This window comes from Geotrypetes seraphini, chromosome 3 (genome assembly GCF_902459505.1).
Source record: "Geotrypetes seraphini chromosome 3, aGeoSer1.1, whole genome shotgun sequence".
Classification (NCBI taxonomy): domain Eukaryota; kingdom Metazoa; phylum Chordata; class Amphibia; order Gymnophiona; family Dermophiidae; genus Geotrypetes; species Geotrypetes seraphini.
This window is the reverse complement of record NC_047086.1, coordinates 353,331,199-353,357,018: the sequence shown is the minus strand read 5'-3', so window position 1 is coordinate 353,357,018 and position 25,820 is coordinate 353,331,199. Positions and strand designations below refer to the sequence as shown.

Genomic DNA, 25,820 nt, shown 5'->3' with positions numbered 1-25,820 from the left:
AAAGATGCAGACTTTGCACCAGTGGATGAGATGTAATACAATGCAGTAATAATTGTACTTGCTGTATTTGTAATGCATATGTTCCAGGTTTTGCTTTGGCATTTGACCATCTGCAGCTGCCTTGCACAAGCCCCTAGTGACTTGGCGTCAGTGGTCCATGTTAATGAAGTAAAGGAAAGAGTTTTCAGGAATGTTTGGAGCAGGCCTCTGCATGAAATAATTCTAATAAAAACCCAACAGTGTAGACTGGCCTGGAGAGAAGAGGCACCCTTGGAAAGTTGTGATCCAGTGAAATTATCTGTAGATATTTGGGGGGAGGGGGGAGTGCACAAGATTTCAGGTTCTTAAGAGCACCTTTGGAGAATTTCTAAATCTTATTAGTACAAATAATACAATCATAGCCTATGCAGAATCCGTTGAGAAACAGGTTATGCATTTCCTCCTATTTGCAGAGATTTTTCTTCTCTGCTACAAATCAGGGAACTGCAACCAGCAAAATGAATTTCCTGTTTTACAGCTGAGCAATCACCGTCATCATCCTTAGCTTGCTTTCTTCTGAAAACATTAGGGCCAATATTCAAATTGATTTGACCAGACAGTTAAACCGCTTGTTCACAACTAACTGGTCATTTTCAGCGCCATTGATCTGGTTAGTGCCACTGAAAATAACTGGTTAGCACTGAACTGAAAAATGGGCATTTTTTTTGGGGGGGGCGCTTTATAGGGTGGAGTCAGCACTTGGCTAGTAAAGTGCCAATATTCAGTACTTATATGTTACATTAACCATATAAATAGGACCGCATAAAAGTGCTGAATATTGCATTTGTTAATATGCATTATTATGTGCTAGTCATCTCTGGAAACCCAGTATCGCTTTTCTAGGTTTAACACCAGTAGTAGTCGTCAAACCCAGATGAATATCAGCCCATTGGGTTTTTGTTATCATATAATATCCCTCCAATCTCAACAAATTGTTAGGGCATCATTGAGTAGCCAATTCCCTGTTTTGGTGAGGCTAAAGGTTACCTCTGTGGTGGATGCATATGGTTTTTTTGTGTTGGTGTATGTAGCTAAACTCTCAAAATCTATACCAGTCTCAAAATCTATACCAGTCTCTTCTCATGTGCAGAATATAGGCTAGCTCTATATTCTCCATGTTTATTGTCTGCTACTGCTGTTTAACCATCACACACAGTCCCATAAGGCAGATTGGAAAGGCAAACATGGCAAGTTACTAGCAAGAGAAATGTGTCTAGCAGGGGTTAAATTATCATTCAGCCACTGCAGCCTATTTCTGTCAGCTCTCAGCTTAGCAAATAAACATTTATGCTTTCAGAAATGAAAGTACCGTATATTTTTCAGAGGAAGCCATCAGATATGTTTTGCCCTTCCCACCTTCAGATGCTTAGCCTTTTTTTTGGCTAGTTGACTGCCAAGTGCATCAGTTTGCTTATCAAATCACAAAAATAATAAAATCCAGTGCTTGAGAACTTGTCTATTCCAAGAACTTTTAGTAAACTGATGGCTGAAGCTACTCAGGGATGTAAGTTTTCCAACCAGTTTCTTTGCTCCATTAAGGGCATTCTACCAAAATGTCATGTGCTTTGAGGAAAACACACTTACTGAGTAACTGCAGGTTAAGGTTTAGAGTCTATCAGCTAGTTTGTTCCTGAAATGCATTAAGGAGGAGATTCATCAGGGTGCGGTAAAAGATCACCCCTTACCACACCTTGATATGGCCACCTTGCAAGCAGCATTATTCCCATGGCCCAGGACCATTGGGCTGCATAGAGCCACGGCCTGATGCTCCTGGCCTGCAGTTCTGGATCCCTCTCCTGACACATCCCCCCCCTCCCTGATGTAAGGCCTGTTCCACATCATAGGGGGAAATTCTATAAGAGGCGCATAAAGTTAGGCGCCCAACTTAATTAGTAAATTGACTTCAATTATGAACTTTAACAAACTCATAATTGAAAAAAAAAATTTATTGGAGATAGGCACCTATACTCTTAGGCACAATTCCACAAAAGATCGCATGGCACCTAGAAGTGCATAACACCAAAGTAGGCGTGATTCTCTAAAGGACTTAGGCACCTATAAGTAGGCCTTTAAAACCGTGGCCTATATTACAGGCACCTAAGTTTTAAGTTAGGCACCGCTAAGCACAATTCTGTAAGTAGTGCCTAAGTGTGATTGACATGAAACATGTGCCTAACGCTATCCACCTATCCTTTTAGGCACCAATTACAGAATCCAGCCCATAGTGGATACCTTAAATAGACATTGCTGATCTAGGGATTCGGGGGAGGGGAATGTTATCCAGGGGTGATCTGGAGTCTGGGAGTGGTGTCTGGGGAGAGTTGTCTGGGAGCTCTTCAGGCAGGAGTGATGCCCAGTTGCTTCTAACCACTCTGAGCACTGTCCTTCAAACGGCATCCCTAGTGGTTCAAAGAATTACAAGCAAGATGATAAAGGGGATAGAACTCCTCTCGTATGAGGAAAGACTATGTCATATGCATGTATTCGATGACATCATTGTTATTCCAAGAATTCATTGTATTCAAGAACTTCATTGTTATTTCTTCGCTGACTGTCCAGCTGTTCTTATTGTAAACCGCCTCGAACTACTTTGGCTTTGGTGGTATATAAAAATTAAATTATTATTATTAAAGAGGTTAGGGCTCTTCAGATTGGAAAAGAGATGGCTGAGGGGGGATATGATTGAAGTCTACAAAATCCTGAGTGGTGTGGAATGGGTACAAGTGGATCGATTTTTTTTATTGCATCAAGATTTACAAAGACTAGGGGACACTCGATAAAGTTACAGTGAAATACTTCTAAAATCGATAGGAGACCATATTTTTTCACTCAGAGAAGAGTTAAACTCTGGAACGCATTGCCAGAGGAGGTGGTAAGAGTGGTTAAGGTAGCTGTTTTTTTAAAGAAAGGTTTGGACAATTTCCTGGAGGAAAAGTCCCTAGTCTGCTACTGAGAAAGACATGGGAGAAGCCAATGCTTGCCCTGGATCCGTTCTTCCCAAGATACCTTGATATGCCCTCATGCATAAATATTTGAATTGCTATTCTTAAGGATCCTCAGCGGCACCACTTGGGGCTCAATACCATCTCATTGGCCCAAGCTTTACGTGTCAAATCTTCATCGGGTCCTATCGTGACTTAATTCAATCACTTTTTTACCTTTTTATACTTTTGTTTAAGTTTTTTTATATATTTATGTAAATATTTAAAAAGCTATACTTAGCTATACGTAGAGTGGTCGTGCTGCTGGCGATTGAATGTATGGGGATTATCCTTGATAAAGCTAGTTCATAGCGAAACATGTCGGTATGACAATCCCTGGGCCAGAGACCACATGACAAAAGCTAAGTATAGCTTTTTAAATATTTACATAAATATATAAAAAAACTTAAACAAAAGTATAAAAAGGTAAAAAAGTGATTGAATTAAGTCACGATAGGACCCGATGAAGATTTGACACGTAAAGCTTGGGCCAATGAGATGGTATTGAGCCCCAAGTGGTGCCGCTGAGGATCCTTAAGAATAGCAATTCAAATATTTATGCATGAGGGCATATCAAGGTAGTAGAACATATGCTATCTTGGGAAGAACGGTTATTGATTTGAGTCCCTTGTGGAATGTGTTAGTTGTGTTATTGCATAGATGCCCTGGATCAGTAGCATGGAATGTTGCTACTATTTGGGGTTCTGCCAGGTACTTGTGACTTGGATTGGCCTCTATGAAGACAGGAAACTGGGCTAGATGGACCGTTGGTCTGACCCAGTAAGGCTATTCTTATGTTCTTAGGATGATAGGATTAGGAAAGGGATAGTAAATAAGACCAAGAATATTATAATACCTCTGTATCGTTCCATGGTTTATCCTCACCTTGAGTATTGCATTCTGTTCTGGTCGCTATATCTCAAAAAAGAAAGCAGAATTAGAAAAGGTTCAAAGAACAGTATTCAAGAAGATAAAGGGCATAGGAGAGAGAGGTTAGGGCTCTTGAGGGGGAGATATAATTGAGATCTACAAAATTCTAAGTGGTATAGAATGGATATGAGTGGATCAATTTTTTTTTACTCATCAAAAATTACAAAGACTAGGGGACACTCAATGAAGTACTTTTTTTGCCATTGCGCAACACTTGCTTGACCCCATTTGACCGTGATTGGCGTGTGTTTGTTATCTTTTATGCAGTTTACTTTATACCTTAACCACCATGGATCCCTGAAGAAGGCGTGTTATCCGAAACACGGACCGTGTTGGGTCCCTTGGTTGGCTATAAGATTGTATATGTTACTGCATTCATTAATAAACAACACCTGCATCTTGTACATTATCTGCAGTCTGTTCATTGTTTTGTACTTTTATAACCAACAGGAGGAAATATTTTTTTCACTCAAAGAATCATTCCCGGAGGATGTGGTAACATTGGTTAATGAAGCTGGGTTTAAAAAAGGGTTTTGGATAAGTTATTGGTGGAAAAGTCCATAGTCTGGTCTTGAGCCACTGTTGTTCAATCACCAATATACATCTCCATATACAGTATTACATTACTAAACGAATGTCTCTGATTACACTGTAGTCCTTAGTACTGACTGACCATTCCCAGCAAACTGCTTCTATTTGGCGAAAAAGCCTCAGATCCCCGCATGCCGCCAGAACTTATCTTGCAGGCTATGCTGAATAGAGAAAGCACTTCACAGGCTCAAACCCCCCCAGTATTCAATGTCCACCCTACGTATCAATGAAATGCTGTGAAAAACTGCATCAATGTAAAAATTATAAACCTATAAACTCTTAAACAACTGTAAATCAAGCCCATGGGGACTGCACTTATCTTTTAATATTCTTATAAATAATGTGGTGCTGGTTCCGTGCTGCAATGATTTTGAGCTCTTTCTTTGCCTGCCTCATGGACTTGATTTACAGTTGTTTCTGAAAAAGTAGAGGGGGCAAACTTAAAAAAAACTTGCTAGAAACTTTCTAGAAAAAAAAAAGAGATAAAATTCAAGTTAAACTTTTTTTTTTTTTTAAACCCAACTGATTTTATTGCCCTTTGCTTAATTAAAAAGATCACAGAGGTGTGTGAAGTATTGTCAAGGCAGAAAAAAAATTGTTAATTTGTAGATCACGGGGACAAAAGAGGCTGTAGTGTAACTTTAAAGTTTCCATGCACGTATATGTCAATACAGCTCCTTCTCCATCATCAGCACTAAATTCACATTGATGCCTCTTTTCTTCTTTGTATTGATCCTTCCATGAGAACGTAGATTTGTATCTGTTAATTAATGCGTCCTGAAACACCGTTTGTATTAATCAGGCAGATAAGAAAAATTGGATGGCTGTGCCTTCATGACAACCCTAAAAGTGCTGGCCCTGATAAAATCATGGCTGGACCTCAATAAAAATAAAAAAAAAAAAGTTCCTCCTTCCACTCAATAAACTAATCATCCTGCTTTTAATTATTCGGCAGAAAGATGTGTGGAGATTGGAGAAAGTGTAAATCTAATTATTTACTAACAGCGGTGTCGGAAGGAGAATAGGGGTTGTCATGGGAAGGTGCTGGAGGGCAACTTTCTCTTCTCCATCTGCTGCTGAAGGGAAACCAGTCGCTGAGACAATGTCTAAACTGCAGAGGTGGCATCTAATTGAAAATGCACTTGGTTGAGCCTATCCTCACATTATTTGGAGGTTAACCTTGCTTCCTTTATTTGAAAATCTTCTATTCTCCTTTGCCCTATTCTTTGGTATCTGTCTGTGTTCTGGTGGTTTTAGATTTCTGTTCATTTTAGATGGGTAAGATTATCTTGTTTCTTTTATCTCTCTTTGTTTAAATTCAAATAGATATATGTTTTACAAAATTGGTAGAACCTTCTCACTTAAAGCACACACTTTAACCTTCAGTTTATATCAGGGGTATCCAACCTGCGGCCCAGTGAAGTATTTTGTGCGGCCCCGGTCGAGAGCGATGCAGTGTTTTCCTCTGCTGTCCCCTGGTGTTTACTGTCTTGCCAGCTCCCTCCTGTGTCTTGCTGCAGCGTTTGCGCGACCCCAGAAAATTTTTTTCAGCCAATGCGGCCCAGAGAAGCCAAAAGGTTGGACACCCCTGGTTTATATCATGCCAGACTCCTAGAAAGTTGGGGGAGGGGTTTCCATACTGTTAGATTATTGCTTTTTAAAGGAGAACTCTTGCAGCGGAGGGAGCAGGCTTTTATGCCTGTTTTCAGGTTTTTTTGTCAATTAAGACTCTTGTTTTGTAAAAAAAAAAAAGGTAACATTTAAAGATCCCTCGTGCGGCAAGAATCCTTGTAAAGAGCATGGGAACCGCTTGAAAGATCAGTAAATGAAACGTTTAGACATCTCTTAAGACCCTCTTTAGAAAAGCTCAACTAATCCCCTTTGATGATTTTATTAAGAGCTTGATGGTGGTGGGGCTACCTCACAAAAACTCCTGTGTTTTTACAGGGATTGGTCAAAAGCTTCTGCTCTGGTTGAAGAGCATTTGGAAAGAATTGTGTTTGCTATGTTAGTCCACTTGAATACCTGGAAATAGGGATCAACCAACAAATTGTAGCATATGCTTAATATGCTGTATCTGAGACTGGCCTTCAAGAGCTATCCATGAGGAAACAGCACTTTGAATTGTTACTGTGAATAAGAGCTAGCAACTTAGAAACTGCCTTTGAGAGATCCTCTTAGTGAAAGCTTTCAGAAGAAAGGGGAAAAAAAAGAAATGCAAGTTAATTTAAGGAGCTTTTCTGCACTTTTGCTTCACCTCCCCAAACCAAACTAAAGTGTGCTGACTTTTCAATCAGCCCTTGATATTTCAAGAGTCAGAGCCACAGCAGACATCATTGCTTTAGTAAATTAGGGTCTTACCTAGAAAGGGTTGCGTGTCCCTATTTCTCTTTCTGTGAGAGCATCTGAATCATGTGCTATTCCAGAGGTCCTTAAATCCATTCCTTGAGGTTCACAAATCAGCCTGGTTTTCTGGATTTCCACAATGAATATATACATATTTCCACAATGAATATAAATATATATATATATTACGTTACATTACATTAGTGATTTCTATTCCGCCATTACCATGCGGTTCAAGGCGGATTACATTCAAACTAAAAACAAGAATTCACTGCTTTCGTTACATGCAGATCAGTCTCACACATATTCATTGTGAAATCCTGAAAACCAGGCTGACTTGTGAACCTCAAGGACTGGATTTGAGGACCACTGTGCTAATCACTTTGAGCTCTGCTGAGATGATGTTTAATAGGGTGTCTTAAATTAAGAACAAGCATTCCAACTTCACAAAATAGCCAATAGCCTTATTGTTTCTCATAGAAGGGTCTTTCAGTGGTAAAATGCAAAATTGGCTGTTCATGACAATAGATCAAAATCTTTTCATATTTTTTATGGGCATTTTTATGAAACTGCATTAGGTATCAATGTGTACCTAATGCAGCAAAAAAAAAAAAAAAAAAGGACCCCTGTGGGACATGTTAGTCAATTATTTACTGCAGCTTAGTAAGGGATCCTTAATTACTTATGTACTACACCACCATAACATCCCACCTTTGTTTTGGAGCATTTTATTTTACCTTATTTTTCAAAAAAAGTGTGTTAAAAATCTCCAAACTTATATAGGGCTGCATAACGTAGAAACCCAGATTCCCGCCTCGCTACCATTGCATGTATAATAATTGATATCAAACCATTGATAATTCCATACAAACAACAAATAATAGTATTATTTATTTTGATTTATATTCCATTCTCCCCAGAGAGTTCAAAATGGGTTACAAGGTAACATACATAATAATTAAACAAACGAGATACGGACAATTAAGGCAATACAAGCTATAGTGGAATTAATCCTAAATTAGAGATACAGAACGAAGATTTATAACCTACGGGATAGTTCATCTTATATTAGCAATTCCAGAGATATGTTAGTTTTGCATATAGTCCACATTGTAAAAAATATTTTTACGAAAGAAAACTGACAGATTTGTTAGCCATCCAAAGCTGGATATGTTCCTATATGAGAAAGACGGCACAAAATCCCCTTCATATTTAGCCTATGATATTGTTTGATCTCAAGAAACAGTAAGGAGAAAAAAATAGCTGAAGCTTCTTCTATGGTAATGTGGATTTTGTAATTAGGGGGTATAATTAAACTTTTTTAATGCTACCTATGCTCCTACACAAAATGAATAGGCCTAGCTATCACCTTGACCATGCTTAGGGACAACTAATTAATGTCAAATTCATGATGACTGACGTTGAAGGAAGAGGAACGATATTAAGTATTCCATCTTCTGAAAACATTCAGACTTAATGACCCTTAGAAACTGTTGAAAGTTGAGATAGAAAGTGATAATATATGTAGGGCTACCATATGGCTCCAGAAAAAGGAGGATGGATTGAGACATCCGGGTTTTACCTTCCATTAAAAGCAATGGAAGTAAGGAGGACAGAGTAAGACATCTGGGTTTTACTTCCTTTGAAAGCAATAGAAGTAAAACCTGGATGTCACAATCTGTCCTCCTTTTTATGGAGCCTTATAGTAACACTAAGGGCTCCTTTTACAAAAGTGCGCTAGTTTTTTTAGCGCACGCTACAATGCTGCGCATGCTAACCTTGCGCTACACGGAAAATACTAACACCAGCTCTATGGAGGCGTTAGCATCGAGTGCGTGCGGCATTGTAGTGCGCGCTAAGCGCGCGCTAAAACCACTAGCACACCTTCGTAAAAAAAGCCCTAAATATATGTATCAGAACCTGTATTGTCTCAGGTTTAGGCCAATATGGGAACATATCTGATTTCATGAATATGTATCATGATATGATACCTGGTAGTTAATATACCAATGCCTTTTTATGACATCACAAAAAGCCTTTGTCAGTCAATCATGGTGGAGATTTCATCCATCATTTTTAATGTCATATTGTAATGAATAGTTTTACTTAAAATTCTTCTTCCTTTGTAGGATTCTCAACTTTATCTCTGGCAGATCAGATGAGCCTATTGCAGAGTGCCTGGATGGAGATTTTGATACTGGGTGTTGTATATCGATCACTTTCTTTTGAAGATGAGCTTATCTATGCCGAAGATTATATTATGGATGAAGACCAGTCCAAATTGGCAGGCCTTCTTGACCTCAACAATGCCATCCTGCAGCTGGTAAAGAAATACAAGAGCATGAAGCTGGAGAAGGAAGAGTTCGTCACACTCAAAGCTATAGCGCTTGCTAATTCAGGTTGGCATATTTGTATATCATTCTTTTTGGTAATTCCCTCGACAAAAGTTGCATGAAGCATGTTTTTATTGTATTTATATATTTATTTATTTCCAACGTTTAACATAACGTACAAGGTCCATTAAGGCTAAAGTGTGGTTCAAAGTGTTAAAACAAAGTTAATGGGTAGAGTAAACAGAAGGGAGAGTAATGACTAATAACAGGTAAGTCCATAGTAGTGTTGCCCGATTCAGGAAAAAAATTTCGATTCAATTCAGCCTATTGAATCAGTTTTTCAATTTGATTTGATTTTCCTGCCCAAATTGGGTGTTTTTTTTCAAACATCCTGGTGGGTTTATTTTATAGCTTCTTCACCCACTCCACCCCCTTTGCCTTCTCCCACCCACACTGGCGCTGTGGTGTAAACAAAATAAACAAACAAAAAATACTTTTCCTCTCTCTGTTAATTCCTAACTCACGTTCACAGTCTAATACCAGCTATGGCAGGATACACATTTCAAATCTGACACGTAATCATAAACACAAAATAAAATTCTTTTTCTACCTTTTGTTGTCTGGTCATTATTCAAATCATTTTGGTCCCAGGCTCTGTGACAAAAGTCTTCTGATAACTTGCTTGACAGAGTCTCTTGCCCATTTGTCATTTTCTTCTTTCTCCGTGCTAACCATCCATCCATCTTCCATCTGTCCTCCCCTTCCATTTCCCTTCCCTCTCCCGGAGGTATGGCATCTTTCCTTTTTTTCGTCTCTATTCCTGTAGCTGCAGCAATGGACCCCCACCATCCCCAGATCCACCATCTCTCCTTTTCTCAACTACCTCTCAACTATCTCTCCCTCCTTCCCCACCAGCTCTCCCTTTCTCTTTCTAACTACCTTCCTATCTAGTATCTCTATCCCCCCTCTATACCACCCCTTGTGCCCAAGTTCTCTCCCTTTCTGTTCCTTCCCTCCCTAAATCCCATTGTCCACCATCTCTCTTCCTTTCCTGTTTTTAGATCCATTATTTCTTCTATCCCTCCCCCATCTCCCCTCTCCATGATCTTCCCCAAGTCCATGCCCCCCCTCACCATCCATCTTCCCCCTCCCCCAAATTCATCTCTCCCATCCATCTTCTCCCCATCTCTCCCTCTCCAGTCCATCAACTCTCCCAAGTCCATCTCCCCTCTCGATGATCTCTCCCAAGTCCATCTCCTCCCTCCACCATCCATCTTCCCCCCCATCCAACAAGTTCATCTCTCCCATCCATCTTGTCTCCTTCTCTCCCTCTCCAGTCCACCAACACCACAAGTCCATCTCCCCTCTTCCTCCTTTATTCTGACATTACAACATGTTGCTGGTGCCAGTAGTGATTTAGGACCCGATTCTATAAATGGTGCCCAAATTTGGGTGCCAACAAAGATTAGTGCTAATTGCTATTCCATAAACTGTGCTCAGAGTTACACCAGGAACCACGCCCAACTTTGAGTGTGATGATTTACACCAAGTAAAGCCTAGTGTAAATTCTCACACCTAAATTAGGCATGGATCGCTCATATTCTATCAAATTGCATGTAAATTCCAGCAACTCCCCTAATCCGCCCATGCCCCTTTATTGGCACCCACATATAAAATTTATGCATGAGCACAGCACCTAAAAATGTGCATGCAAATTTTAATGCCGATTAGCACTAAAATTTATTATTAGCGCCTAATTGTCAGGCTAATTGGCTCATTAATTAAATTGCACATGCAAACTGGGCCATATTTGCACATACAATTTTGAGAGCAATAAATAGAATTTGGGTGTTAAAGTGAAAAACTTAATTACACCTTTTGTGGCCACTAGGTACGTTCTCTTCATCTTAATTAATCTTACTTATTGCATTTCTTCTGTTTCTACTGTAAACCGCTTAGAACCTCACGGTACAGCGGTATATAAGAAATAAAATTATTATTATTATTATTATATATTATGGGACCCTTTTACTAAACTGCATTTGGTGGGAATACATGCCTAATGCAGTTTAAAATGGTGTACCATGGGATGCAACTCAGGCGAGCTGCGGTAACTGCCGAATGTGCCTGCACTAACAAAAAACAAATTATTTTTAGAAGGGGCATGTCAGAGGGACTTAGAGTGGGCTAGCACACGAATGAGCCCTTACTGCCTACAAAACGGGTGGTGATAAGTGCTCACTCTATACATTTTTTAATGGCCGCATGCTAATGCCAATATTAGAGCATGGCCACTAATTAAAAAAATATGCAAAAAGGCCATTTATACAGCTGATGTAAAAATAGCCTTAGTATACAGGAAAAACCCACATAAGGGCATGCTAAGGCCACTTTTACTGCAGCTTAGTAAAAATACCCCTGTGTTAACAACTGAATTTCTGTGTCGCAGTAGCCTTTAACATGCAGGCCTGTCATCTTGCTGGTAAATCTTCCCTATAGCAAGTTGCTAGCTGTGCAGAATTGGGCAATGAACAGCAGGAGAATTGTTCTTGTGTCCCATCCAAGTCAAAAAGTGCTGAAGCACAGAAAGGTGTCTAAGGTAAAGAAAAACTTAATTTGTACTTTGTCGTTTTTCCTTTTGTGCCTCACGAATGTGCTATTGGGGGTCATAAGTCCCTTTCACCATTTGCATAGTGTTCAGGATAGATCCCGCTTTAATGACGTGCCGATCATTAGATATCTGTGTGTCAATAACTTGCTCTGATGCTGTGTACCATTGACAGTCACACCATGCCCCTCCATCTGCTTTTGTTTTGACCCTATCTTTGAACTTTATCTTGGTTGCTGGCCAGTAGTTTTCCCTTTAATTACAAGAAGGAAACTGTCAATAAAATCTGTTAAATGGGATGCAATGAGTGGCTTGAATGGGCGGAGGGCTATTTGTTCAAATTCTGCAGCATTCAAGGTATTGACAGTTTGTTTTCTGGGGCCATATGTGATGATCAATCTCAGGCTGGGCTCAGCCACGCTGAAAAATGAAAAACCAGATTGCTTTTGCTTACTTGTGGATGACGACCCGCGATTTGACGTGGTCCTAGTGAAACGAGACCTTCTGCCCAAATTGCCCCCCTGAGAGCCAAGGGTGCGTGACTGTTTTCAGAAATAATTTTTTAATTGATTTTGTAATTAACAGTTCATCTACAGTATTGATGCTGGATGTTCAGATTGATAGGAGGGAAATTGTTTTTAACAATAAAGTTGTACTGTCCTAGTCATCGGCATAATGAACCTCAGCAGTTTTAAATCAGGAAACCTGTTTCAGAGTGATGTAATGTCAGATACATATCCAGTCTTATGATTTTTCCTAAAAACTGTCTGCTTGTGTCTAGCTTATACTTAAGCCAGCCAATATTCAGCCAGTGGCGGTCAGCCTTTTGATGTCCGCTGCTGGCTAGATTCCCAGAAATATAGTGCTGGGCCATGTCCAAGCACTGGCATTGAATATATAGATATATACTAGCCGTTAAAACCTATGCAGTTAAGTGCAATATTCAGCCCTTAACCATATAAAATGAACCGCTTGAAGATAGGACTCCTATTATGCATCCCAATTTAAGTGGTTTTCTTATGCAGTTAAGGGCTGAATACTGGCACTTAACCGCATAAGTTCCAAATCTGCCCCAGAAAGCTCACAATTTGGCTGGTTTAGGCTAAGGTACTATCGTGAATATCCAGTGGCACTAACAAGTTAAGTGCCATCATATATTTCTGGTTAGCCATAGACAAGCAATTTAAATGGTCAGGAGCCTTTCCAGGCCTTTTAAATTTCTTTGAATATCGGGTAGAAAGTATTTCCACCTCTACCAAATTGACAGATTTCACAGATATTGCTTGAAAAGTGGAAAACTAGAACTGTAAGGTACCTTTTATAGACTCACGCTTTCCAAGTTATGCGTCTAACTTTAGTGCCGATTAGTCTCAGTTACAAGATGTTAATTATCAATTATCAGCACCGATTAGGCTTGTTAAACAATTAGGTTGTGCACACAAATTGGCTTTACACACCGATTTGCAACAGATTTACAATGTAATGCACCATATACAGAATTTGGGGGTTAAGGAGTAATTCTATAACACCTTATAAGGTACACTTGAAAGGAATGTGGGTACCTACTTTTCTTTACAGAATACTAGAGTAACCAGGTGCATGTGTATGTAGTTAATTGTGAGCACTTATGCAAGCCATAAAGTTGGCTCGAGTGTTATAATAATAATCCTATATAATAAAACCCTAGCCGCGCATGCGCACTCCTACTTGCGTGCTTTCGTTTTCGCTGATCTGTGGCCGCAGGAGTGTGCAAGTGCGCTTAGGGTTCTTTTCAGTTCGTCTTCGTCGTCGTCTTCGCCCCCCTCCACACCCTCCCCGGCACACCCGAACCCCCCTTGAGCCTCCCACCGCGGTCTGACCCTCCCATCCGACCTTTCCTTCTCGCGGTCTGGCCGGCTCCCATAGTCCCTTGCCGCCACCGCCACCCCCTTCCCTTCCCACGGTTGACAAACCTCCTGGCTCCAGCAGCGGCTGCAGCATTGTAAACACGCTGCTTCGCGGCCTCTACTGCCCTGATTTGCTCTTCCACGTCTCTGATGATCTTCGGGCTGAAGAAATTCGACCACGTGACACCCTACTATCGGCAGCTGCACTGGCTACCAACGGAAGCCCGAGTAAGGTTTAAATTTGCCTGCCTCTGCTTCAAAGTACTATACGGCCTGACCCCCAAGTACATAATGGACCTTTTCGCATTTTCTAATAACAAACTCAAGAGAAACACACACCCAAAACTCATTTCCCCTCCAGTTAGAGGCTACAAAATGAAAAAACACCACGAACACCTTCTCTCTCACCAAGCAGTCCTATGGGGCAAAGACCTAGACCAACTGCTTTTGCCCACTACATAGGAAACGCCTAAAAACATACCTGTTCCAGAAATACCTAAACAATTGACCCGCTCTCCCTCTCCCTCTCCCCTCCCTATTCCACCTGAACTTACAGCACTGTTATGAATATAATCTGTTATCTTCATCTTATCGTAACTTTACGTTGCTATTTATCCCCAACAGGTTCTGTCGGACATTGCCTACTAAAATGTACATGTTACATTTTTGCTCAGCAAATTGTATTTCTATACTATTGCCTCCTGAGGTCTCTGATCTCTGTATTTCCTCTGAATATCTACTTATTGTATTTCGCTGAATTTCCAGCACTCTTGATTGTAAACCGCCTAGAAGTCGCAAGATTGTGGCGGTATAGAAGAATAAAGTTGTTATTATTATTATTATTATTCTATAAGTTATGTGCATTGTGAGTCCTGCTCATGGGCTGCCTAGACTCCACCTACAGGATATATTTGCTTATCTGTAAAAGACACACTATCCCTTGGATTCTATATATGCAGCAGGGATTTCAACAATGAAAACTGAGTGTGGATGCAAGATACACATGCATCTTAATTAGCTAACAAGTAATTAATTGATGGTAACAATCAATTATTGGAGTTAAATGGCAACGATTGCGATGTGTGCATGAATCTGCCTGTGCACTGTTCTATAACCCTGCATGCCTAAGTACCCTAGGATGCATCTCGAAAGGAGGTATGACCAGGGGAAGGGCAGGGGCATTTTAAAAAGTTGAACATGGGGTTATACAAAAGCCCTAGTTCCACACCAAAATGCCAGGAGTTGGACACTGGCATTTATACGAGGCTTCAGCTGGCATAAGTATAAACAGCACTCATAGAATAGCGTTCCGTGCTGATTTTTTTCCAGTGACAATTTTTCCGCGCCCTTTATAGAATGACCCTTTATAAGAATGCACATATTTATAGAATAGCACTTGGATGTGTACAGTACATTGCTATTCTAATTATTTATGTGTACAATAGATATGTAAATATTACTGTAATGCCTATTTTAATACTCATCTTGAGGAAGCAATAAGGGTCTGATTCTATAAATGTGTGTCCCAATTGCAGCTGGTGGTAGGCATCCTACTGCCATCTGGCAGCCAATCAGGACACATTTTTTAAAAAGAATTACGACAGACTTAAATACACATTTTGGTGGGCAAATGTTTGTATCACTTATAAGTATGAAAGAATGAATGCGGAGTGTTTGGGGTTTAGTAATACTTTTAATAGAGTGTGGTGCCCATTGATTGCATTTGTTGAATCGCACTAACCGTCATGTATCTCTCCTTGTATTAGACTTCCTTGAACATCAAGGGTGGGTGGATGGGGGAAGGGAAAGGTATTCTGATTACTAAAATTACTTAATTATAATATTTTAATTCCATAATATGTCTTCATCTATTAGTTTTTTGGGGAGGGAAATGATTGTTTTATGTATTAATTGTGCATTTAAAGTGCCTTCTTTGTAGTGTTTATGTCTAAATTAATTGTATGGCACTGACAAAGTTTGAAAATTAATAAAGATTAAAAAAAATAAAAATAAAAAATCCTTGAGGATGGATGCCTACGTTTCAGGCATCTGTAGCACATCTACGGAGATGTGTAGGGATGCTTAAGCATGTCCAAGGCAAGGCGTGGGTGTGGTTTTGCCCAGAAGTGGCCTTGGGTGTACTTAAGCATCCCTACACATCTCCATGGGCATGAGACAGATGCCTGAAATGTAGGCCTGCAAAATGCTGGCCTACATTTCCCAATCCTGAAACTAAACACTGCTTGCCATCAGCTGATTACAGCACAGGAATCCCTGTTCAGCTGAGCTGGCAGGACTCCCCAAAATTGCTGCTTTGGGGAGTCCTACCAGCTCAGCTAATTGGGAGAAATCCCCCTGCCATGCTGGCTTCAGCGGGCAGAGGATATCCCTAGTTGGCAGGAGGGATGCCCACTCCCCCCGGACGCCCCCCTCCCCCGAGATCAGCAGGAGGGATGCCCACTTCCTCCTGCTTGAAGGACCCCCCTCACAACACCCCCCCAACCAGCCTCGGTGTCCCATACAGAATCAAGCCTTAAATGCACCCATGCTAACTGCGCAAGTGACAGCACATGCATGGTCTAACTGCAGTGTGCAGTTCATGCCTATACTCCTATCCCCTAGCACAGCATGCAGTTAATGCACAAATAAGCATATATCATGATGCTACTTTGGTAAGCAGTGGTGTAGCGAGGGTAGGAAGTGCCTGGGGTGGTGATGCCCCCCCTGTTCCTTCCATGTCAACCCCCCTCATGTTCTCCCCCACTCCTTCCACACCACCTCCCTTCCCACCCCGTACCTCTTTAAATCTTCACCAGCGTGAACAGATTCTCCGGCCTGCTATTCATGCTGGCATTGGCTTTCCCTCTGACCCAGAAGTGATTTCAAAGGGAACCAGGCCTGCGCGAGCAGTAGGCTAGAGTAGTTGGTCATGCTGGCGAAGATTTTAAAGAGATGGGAGGGCAGGGAAGGGAGGGCACGAGCATGGCATGGGGGAGCCGAAAGACAGCGTGGGCCCCCCCCTCTCTGCGACCCCCGTCTTACTACACCACTGATGGTAAGATTACTACCCAGGTTTGGTAATATCATATGCTAATCCGTTGTTAACTGCTTAATTCTCTTTAGTAAAAGGGTCTTGACTGGGTTATTTTTCATGAAAAGTCTACAGAAATCCTATATATTTATGACACATATCAGAGTGAAAGTATGCATCTACTTTTTCTTTGAAAAGTGGTACAAAGTTTATAGGTTAAAAAGTATTTGCAATCTTTGTCCCAATATATACAATCTGAAACCAGAACCTCAAAAGCTGTAGAAAATGGAGAACTGCATGGGGAAGGGGATTATGGGGATGAAAGAAGTTGCTGTAGAATTCTCGCAGGAATGTAGTCAAAATCTCTGGTGACTCAGGAATGAGGCTTGGAATGCATACAGAGGCAGCTGGAGCACCAAAATGAGGATTGGAACATATGGAGAGAGGTAGTTGGAGTGCCAGAATGAGACTTGGAATACCCAGGGAGGCAGTTGGAACATCATACTGAGGCTTGGAACACACATTGGTTAAATAATGAATACCATTCAAAAAATCACAGGAGACTGTTGGGATTGGGAGGAAACAAAGGGTTGCTAGCAAGTTAATAGCGTTGATGCCTATGAGTATAGATGGGGATGGAGGATATTGTAATGGTGAATGGGAATGGAATGGAATGGATCATACCAGGGATGGGTAGGGATGAGTTAGATTGCATTGGGGGGTGGGTGAGGATGGGTGAAATTTCTGTCCCCTTGCAACAATCTAGTAGAAATTTTTTTTAAGTACAGTTCTCTGCTATTGGTTATAGTCTAACCTCCCTCTCGCTCCCCCTAATCTAATGCATATAGCTGAAAAATGCATATTTCTTTCTTCTCCAGACTCGATGCACATAGAAGATCTGGAAGCCGTGCAGAAACTTCAAGATGTCTTGCATGAGGCTCTCCAAGACTATGAGGCCGGGCAGCACATTGAAGACCCTCGTCGGGCTGGTAAAATCCTGATGACTCTCCCTCTGCTGAGACAAACCTCCACCAAGGCTGTGCAACATTTCTACAACATCAAACTGGAAGGCAAAGTCCCTATGCACAAACTTTTTTTAGAAATGCTTGAGGCCAAAGTCTGACTAAAGCATTTCAAGGCCCTCCCAATCATGCACATAGCAGAGGGAAAAAAATCACAAAAGGATAACGGCAAAGAAACTTAGCATTTAATTTAAATAATTTTAAAGAAACTGACTGCACTGATTGGCAGCAAGACTATGAAGCAGCTTTCAACTCTTCCTTCTGTGTCTTTTTGATGATTTTTTTTTTTTTCTCTCATTCTTTCTTCTTGATTTTTTGTCAACTACTGAACTTTATAAAAGAGGTCTCTAATTGAAGAGAGATGGAAGCCAGCCCTGCCAAAGGATAGAAATCCATAGTATGGATGCCAGTGAACTTATTATGTCCTCAGTGACAAAGGGACGGAAGAGGGAAACATCACAACTAGCCATACAGTACAAAAACGATGAATTGACTGAATGCAGTATTAGATTTCATAGGGGCAGTTTCTGACTAAGCAAAGCTGCCTCAGATGCCCCTCATTGCATTTTTCATCAAGCTCACGTTACAGCCATTTGATTCCCGAATTGTTTTTTCAAGTCTTCCAGCTCTTTCTTAGATTAGCAACTCTTGTAACTTTTTTCAGGGACTAGATTAAGCTTTATTCATTCATGCAATACTAAAGACAAACCTGCATTTTTTAGTGCTGGCTCAGATGCTGATGAACAAGAACAAAGGACAAATGGATCTTTGAGAGAGGTTTTTAAAGGAAAAAAAAAAATAAAAATAAGTTTTTGATTTTTGTTTCTACTTACTAATCAAGATTTTTTTATATCAACCATTTATTAAAGTGGGAACTTATCTTAACCAAGCAATAGTTTAAGGGAAGGTGCATATTATCACGGATGCAATTTATGTTGTGTGCCAGTCTGGTCCAGAACATGCGGTTTCTTACCATAAACTTCTATATACTTAAATGTTCACACACAATTAGATTACACCAATGATGTACACGGGTAGCATATGATAGAAATAATCCATCCTGACTCTAAACTGTCAAAGATGCTATGAGAGGAGAACAGTTGCCAGTTGATTTTCAACTGTTTTGGTCATTGACCAAGAAATTACGATGGCCTAAAAAGAATCATCTTAGAGTTCTGATCAAAATCAAAACTATACCTCTCCTAAGAGGAGTTTAATTTATATCCGAATTATTTTTACTGCACTTTTGTACAAATAACTGATCTGTGTGCTTTTCAACCAGTATTGTGCCAGCATGCGTGCTGTCCAAGACTGTTAAGAGGTGTAATCTAATCTATATACCAATGAGATGCCCCCGAAAGCTACAGTCGATTAAACAATCAACAAACACTAACCTCCATCAAATGCTACCAGTATACCAGTGTTCATAGCTGATCCCTGTATTATGTGAACACCCTTAGTCTATGTACACACATGTAATGAAAATTGTAATCCTAATCAACAAAGGACATATAGTTGGGCTTTTCAGTGTTTCATGTTTATCGTGCTTTCTCCGACTTCTTATGTTGCATTCAAAGACTGACGTCTTCTTGTTCTTGTGATGTTGGGATTTGTGTGGTGTGTGCTTTTAGACACAGGGTAGAATTAGAGGCAATATTGGTTGTGCAATTCCTCAGGAGATTACACTAGTCTAATCTATTCCTTCCTGGTAATAATTATTCTTCCTACAACAAACAATGGAAATGCCAGACAAACGTGCTCATGTCACACAGCCACACACCGCGAGTTAGAATATTTTCGAAAGACAAGGGGATAATTTCTGTAACAGTTTATTATAGCATACCAATGTATAGCTTAGGAGAAGAAGAAGAAAAAAAAATAATCTTTGAATATATCAAGATTATAGATAAGTCTAATTTTTAAATGCTGTAAATATAGCTTCTATTCAGATCATCTCAGATGTTGTTATTAACTTGCTCCGTCTTGTTACAAGAAAGATCTTTTTTTTCCTTTTGTTTATGCTGGGGGCAGGTTTCCAAAACTATTGCTATTTTGTGTGCTTTCAACAAAATGCAGCGGGTGGGTGGCACATCAACCTTGTGCTATAAAAACTGTGTATCTATCATATATATGGGACTATATAGTAGATTGTGGTTTCTCAGTAGAGAAGTGACTGTAGTATGACTAGGTAAATCATCTTTAGCAATTCATTCAGGTGGTCAATAACTTGAAATTTGTATCGGTGATAGATCAGGAATTGGCACTTCCCTTTTGACTAAATTTACAACTCCTGGGTAAAAGGTGCTGATTAAATAAGATTTATTTATTTATGTATAAGTGTGTATGTACAAATATTTTCAGAAGATATGTACAGGGTTTAAGTTACTACTGTTCAATTACTATATATATAGATATATATGTGGGTGTTTGTGTGCACATGCATACATAAGCACATGCATACATGCTGGAATTAACTCTCAGATTCCCAATAAACCAGCTCAAAAACAGATGGAGATGAACAGTTCAAATGCTCTTTTTTCCCCTTTTAGTATTTTTTGTACAGTTACAGAAATACAATAGCTCAAAACTGAACTGCATTGGAAACATCTGTTGAGGCTTAAAATTCACCATAGACGTCATTTATTGAGAGCTCTTTCAAGTTCCAATAGAGACTGCTTGCATACAGTGAGGCTTTAGGAATCTGAAAGCTGTATATTTTTTTAGTAATAATAATTTAATTTCTATTTTTGCTTCATTTTTAAAATATTAATTTTCTCTTATTTAAAGCAATATAATTGTGTGACTCGCCATGGGTTACACTTGTGTTTCAATCAGAGCCGAATAAGGTATTTATTCCACTATTTTACATTTTGAAAGACAAATATGGTATAAAAATTTTAAACTGCTATTTTTCTTAAAGAAGAGAAAATGGGTGTTGGTGACTGTATGTTAATTATTTAAACCTCTCTGTTTACCTGTCTACGCATTTTGCGGCCGTCTTATGTGGAAAAGCTTGATAAGATGTCTCTGGGCTTGTGACAGCTGCTTTCTGGAAGGGAGACCACCATAACTTCTGTGTGCCTGTTCTCTGACTTAACAAGAAAATGTACCTACTTAATTCAATTAGTTGATCCTGGGGTACCCAAATACTGATGAAAACATAAGAGCCACAAAGCTCATCCACCAGTTGACATCCAGGTGCTATGCCAATGTCCCAGGTTCATCCACAGCTTTGTTTTCACTTCTTCACCACTAGGAATCCTCTCTACCCGGTAACATTACCTTTCCTTTATTTATTTCTAAATTTAATTTACTATTCACTTATTCATATGGGCTTGAAGAAAAATACAAATAATCACATTAAATTCCAGTAGGTATAATATTGTATATACTATAAAATATGGAATACCTTTTTGGTAACCTAACATTAAAAAAAATCAGAATACGAATAGATAACATATAGGACTCCTTTTACAAAGGTGCGTTAGGGCTTTAACGCGCTGAATGGCGCGCTCTGAATTTGCCACGCATGCTAGACCTTAACGCCAGCATTGAACTGGCGTTAGTTCTAGAAGCGAAGCACGGGTTTAGCACGTGGTAATTTTGTGCATGTGCTAATTTCTTTAGCGCACCTTAGTAAAAGGAGCTCATAGTATATTAACATGGAGGCTTCTGTAACTACCCCCCCCCCCATTTACTAAAGTGTGCAAATGTTTTGCACCTAACAATTTATCTTAACTTTTGCAGCTAATAGGTAAATGCAAAGCCTCTATGTAACTGGAGGAGACATTCCCCTCTGTATAGTTTTGGGAGCATACTGTGCTGTTAATGTAGAGCAGATTTTGCCACCTTGTGTTAACAGCATGGAAGATAACCCCAGAATACATTTGGCTGTACCTCTAGAGCAGTGGTTCCCAACCTGTCCTGGAGGAACACCAGGCCAATCGGGTTTTCAGGCTAGCCCTAATGAATATGCATGAGAGAGATTTGCATATGATGGAAGTGATAGGCATGCAAATTTGCTTCATGCATATTCATTAGGGCTAGCCTGAAAACCCGATTGGCCTGGTGTTCCTCCAGGACAGGGTTGGGAACCACTGCTCTAGAGATGCATGGTAGCAATGCCTGCCCGTTTCTCAGTCCATGTACCCTATTCGTGGTTTCTAAATTAGGCGTTTAACACAGAAGTCAGCGTGTGCTAACAGCATGGCACCATGCAATTAATAGCCACATTAAGCAAACCAAATGCTGCAATAAACAGGCCCCACTATAGCAACTGATCTAAAAATATAATTACAGTATATTGAAACAACCCAGAACAAGTTACAGTTGGGTTACTGTTTCTTCGCCCACCATTTCCACCATGCTTGCTGTGAAGAAAACTTTGATATTTGTCAATTTATCTGTTACTTTCACATGAAATATGTATTCCATTTTGACAGTACTCAGGGTGCCCAGCATTTTTAACAGGAAACCCCCTGGGTTCCATTGTCTTAAGATTCACTGGGCCGCTGAATGTCCTTATGTAGTGCAGTTTGGTACTGGTTCGGTTGTATAATGTGCTATGTGGGGCCAAAATAGTGCCTGTTGAACAAAAAAGATAATGAATGTCAGGGCTGTTCAGGCCAGCCTCAAAACTAGCAGGTCCCAGTGCTAGAGCCGCTAGCACAATTTTGCATACGTATATACGAGTGGATCTCATGGGGTTTGTACTTTGCGTGCTGCTTTGATGGACATCAGAATGACAGGCGTGTACTCCCAAATGTGGTGCATAAAATTCAGTTAGGAAAAGAAGAATTTAGCTTTTGCAAAGTAGACATTCTAGTGGTGTTAAAACTTGGTTAGCTTTTACTGTTCCCATATGGCCATTTTGCCTGATGCATCACAGTAAGGAACGATTTACATTGCAGTCGCCCCTCGTTTACCAGCCTCCTCTAAGGGCATGCGTCATGTGTTTGCCATGCTTCCCACTGCATAGAAGCGTCAAATTTAGGGCACAAACTGTGCTGTACCCAATTCGTGCAACTTGGGATATGAAGCGGCCTGGAGCCTTTTATGCAGGTGCTAAATCAACCTTCCTACAGTCATCCTATTATTAGACAGTCTGTAGGCTGACTTCTGTTGTTCCCACTCGGGATATTTCAGGGCAGTTGATTGGTTATTGCCCAGTGATGTTGCCAGCAGGAAAAGTGGAATGGCACTAAGAACGTATTGTTTCAGACTTTTAACCACTTTAAAACCAGCAGTTAAAAGATCTAGTGGCCCATTTGGTCTGCCCGGAAAGACAAATGAATTTAAAGCTTTGCCAAATGCTGAATGTTGTTATTCAAAAGATTGTGTTAAATCATTAGCAAAGAAGAGAACGCTGTTGTTTTATAAAACTGCAGTGGATAGTAACCTTCCTGCACCTTTACACGGTTTTTTTTCCCCCCCCCCTACGCACTAAGGCAGTTTTTACTGCTGCCAGAAAATGATTGATTTTCCTAATTAATGGCCATAGGGCGCGTGGCTATTACCAAAAATTGCCATGTAAGCCACCTGTTTTGTAGGCAGCAAGGGCTCACGTGCCAATCCTGCACTACTCAGCATGCCGCAATGCACATGTGCTGATTAGCTCAGAAATGCCCAATCTGTGCCCCCAGGCAGGCCCCTCCTCGAAAAATGTCAAAAGAGGTTTCAGCATACGGTGTGTGTATGCACATTCAGAACTTATCACAGGACGCCCTTCTGAGCTGAAGTAGGCACGCACTAGAGCTTACTGCAGCTTGGTAAAAGGAGCACTAAGAACGCAAGGCAGCTCACGTCATAATATAAAAAGCTAGCCATTTAACTTAACCCCTCCCCCCTTTTTTTTTTTTTTTACAAAACCGTAGCAGTTTTTAGTGCCGATTGCAGCGGTAACAGCTCTGAGGCTCATAGGAATTCTATGGGCTCCTTTTACAAAGCTGCGCTAGGGCCTTAACGTGCGGAATCGTGCGCACCAAATTGCCGCGCGTGCTAGCCGCTTCCACCTTTTGAGCAGGTGGTAGATTTTCGGCTAGAGCGCGCTATATAGCGTGCGCTAATCCGGTGCGTGCATTAAAAACTCTAGCGCACCTTTGTAAAAGGAGCCCTATGTGTCGGAACTGTTACCGCCAAGGCCGGTGCTAAAAACCACGCTATGGTTTTGTAAAAGGGAGGGAGCATAATTAGTACATTTAAAAACTTATTTTTCTCTTTTTTTTAAATTTATTGAGTGATTTTTCCAAAATAATTTCCAAGTATACAACACTTGTACAGAAAGTTAGATTAAGATAGTACATAACTTTATATCAAAATCAAATAAAACCAAATCAGGAAATTAATTCTTTCTTAATCTATCTCAAGTCCTCAAAGAAAACGGAGATCCAAGACAGCATTCATAGAAGGTTGTAGTAACACAAGTCTAATTTAATATTTTTGTTATTTCAAAATGCAATTTTCAATCTTCATTTTAAAGTCCTGATTCTTAAAATCACGCCATAAGTTAGGCGGCGGTAGGTGCCCTACCACCGCCTAACATAATTGGTTTAATTGGTGATAAATTGGCGCAGTAATTGACCACATTGTTTAAAATCAATTAAAAAGTAATTTTAAAAAATATATAGGCGCATGCGGGTGCCTATAAAGAATGCTGTACAAGTTCCATCTATAGAAACACCGACTAGCGCCTGTGTCAAAAGTAGGTGTGGTTTGCTCTGGAAGTAGATGTTAGACGCTGGTAGGCACCTCTGTAGATGCAATTCTCATCACAAGTAGATGCCGTGAATGTGGGCCTGTGAAACCCTGGCCTACATTTCTGGTGCCTACTTTGGACATGACCATGATTCTTCAAACGGCGTCACTTTTGTAGGTGGCGGCAGATAACGGCGCCTTGTATAGAATTCCACCCTAGATACATATTCCATGTTCTGTCTCAATAACATGCTCGATGCAACAGTGAAACCAAATCACATACTGAATGCTTCTTTTGGTTCTGACCTGGTAAGGACACAGATTTTAGTTTTACCACATTTTAATTGGCAGAAACAAGTGTGTAGGAAGGTGGCTTTGATCAAGCAGGCTTGAAGTATATTTCTTCCCGCTCTCCCAAATAGTTCCCCTTTTATCTTGTAATATCTTTCTGCTAAAAATGCTTCCAAGTCTTGAATTTCGGTGACTGGTGCTCTGTGGCAAGATGGAAAGAGCGTGGGCACTGGAGCGAAAGAGGCAGCCTGCTCTGGTCCGCTTTTATTGTAAAGCAAAGGGGAAGGTAGAAGCATTAGCAGAAAAGACAGGGCAGTCACAGAGCAGGAGCACACAGGAAAATCCAGTGGTTACCCCTCCTGCAAAGCAAATACTATCAAAACAGGAGCTCATTGAAGGACTGAAATTTAAAAAAGAAATGCTTATAATAATCCAGGAGTTGCATAATAGCCAGTAGTAAAGAAAAAAATGGAAAAAAAAATAAAATGAAAAAACACAAAACGTATATAGGTGTAGATGTGCTTCACATCTGTAAAGCAATCAACTGTATATTTTTGTGATGTGTATCATATTGTGTACTCAAACAAATGTCCATTTGTGTAAATGTATTTATTTTATATTGTATATATTGTTAAATGCAAAAAGGAGACATGATTGTGTAACTCCACTTGGTTCTGATGTGTAACTCCAATTATGCTTTTCAGGATGATGGTAGAGCAATATTAAACAGGCTTCCACTTTTTGATTGGTTTCCTTTGTGTGTGTGTGTGTGTGTGTGTGTGTGTGTGATGTTTTCTGTAGTTTTAGTAAGAGTAAAAGAAGAGGAAATGGCTGCAGTGAGCTTTGACGGAGATTCCAAAAGATAGAACCTAAGCACACTACAGGGCACTGGGTTTCTGGCCCAGGAATATCTAAGACAAAGGACCATTTAAATTAAATGATTAATTTATGGAGCATGTATGGTTGGGCAGACTGGATGGACCATTCAGGTCTTTATCTGCCGTCATTTACTATGTTACTATGTAAATGGTTCATGGAATCCTGCCCACTCCCACACCCTCATTGCCTT

The 25,820-nt window shown here is 40.2% G+C and overlaps 1 protein-coding gene across 14 annotated transcripts in view; it reads left to right on the top strand.

Moving 5' to 3' along the window:
• The window catches only part of ESRRG (estrogen related receptor gamma), a 1,015,505-nt gene extending 993,959 nt beyond the window's left edge, over positions 1–21,546 (top strand). For all 14 annotated transcript variants that reach the window (XM_033936618.1, XM_033936614.1, XM_033936615.1 and 11 more), the window contains 2 exons: positions 9,017–9,286; positions 17,624–21,546. In XM_033936618.1, coding sequence (XP_033792509.1) covers positions 9,017–9,286; positions 17,624–17,868 — 515 coding nt within the window. In that variant the 3' untranslated portion in view covers positions 17,869–21,546. The remainder of the gene's footprint in view (positions 1–9,016; positions 9,287–17,623) is intronic.
• The last annotated feature ends 4,274 nt before the right edge of the window (positions 21,547–25,820 follow it).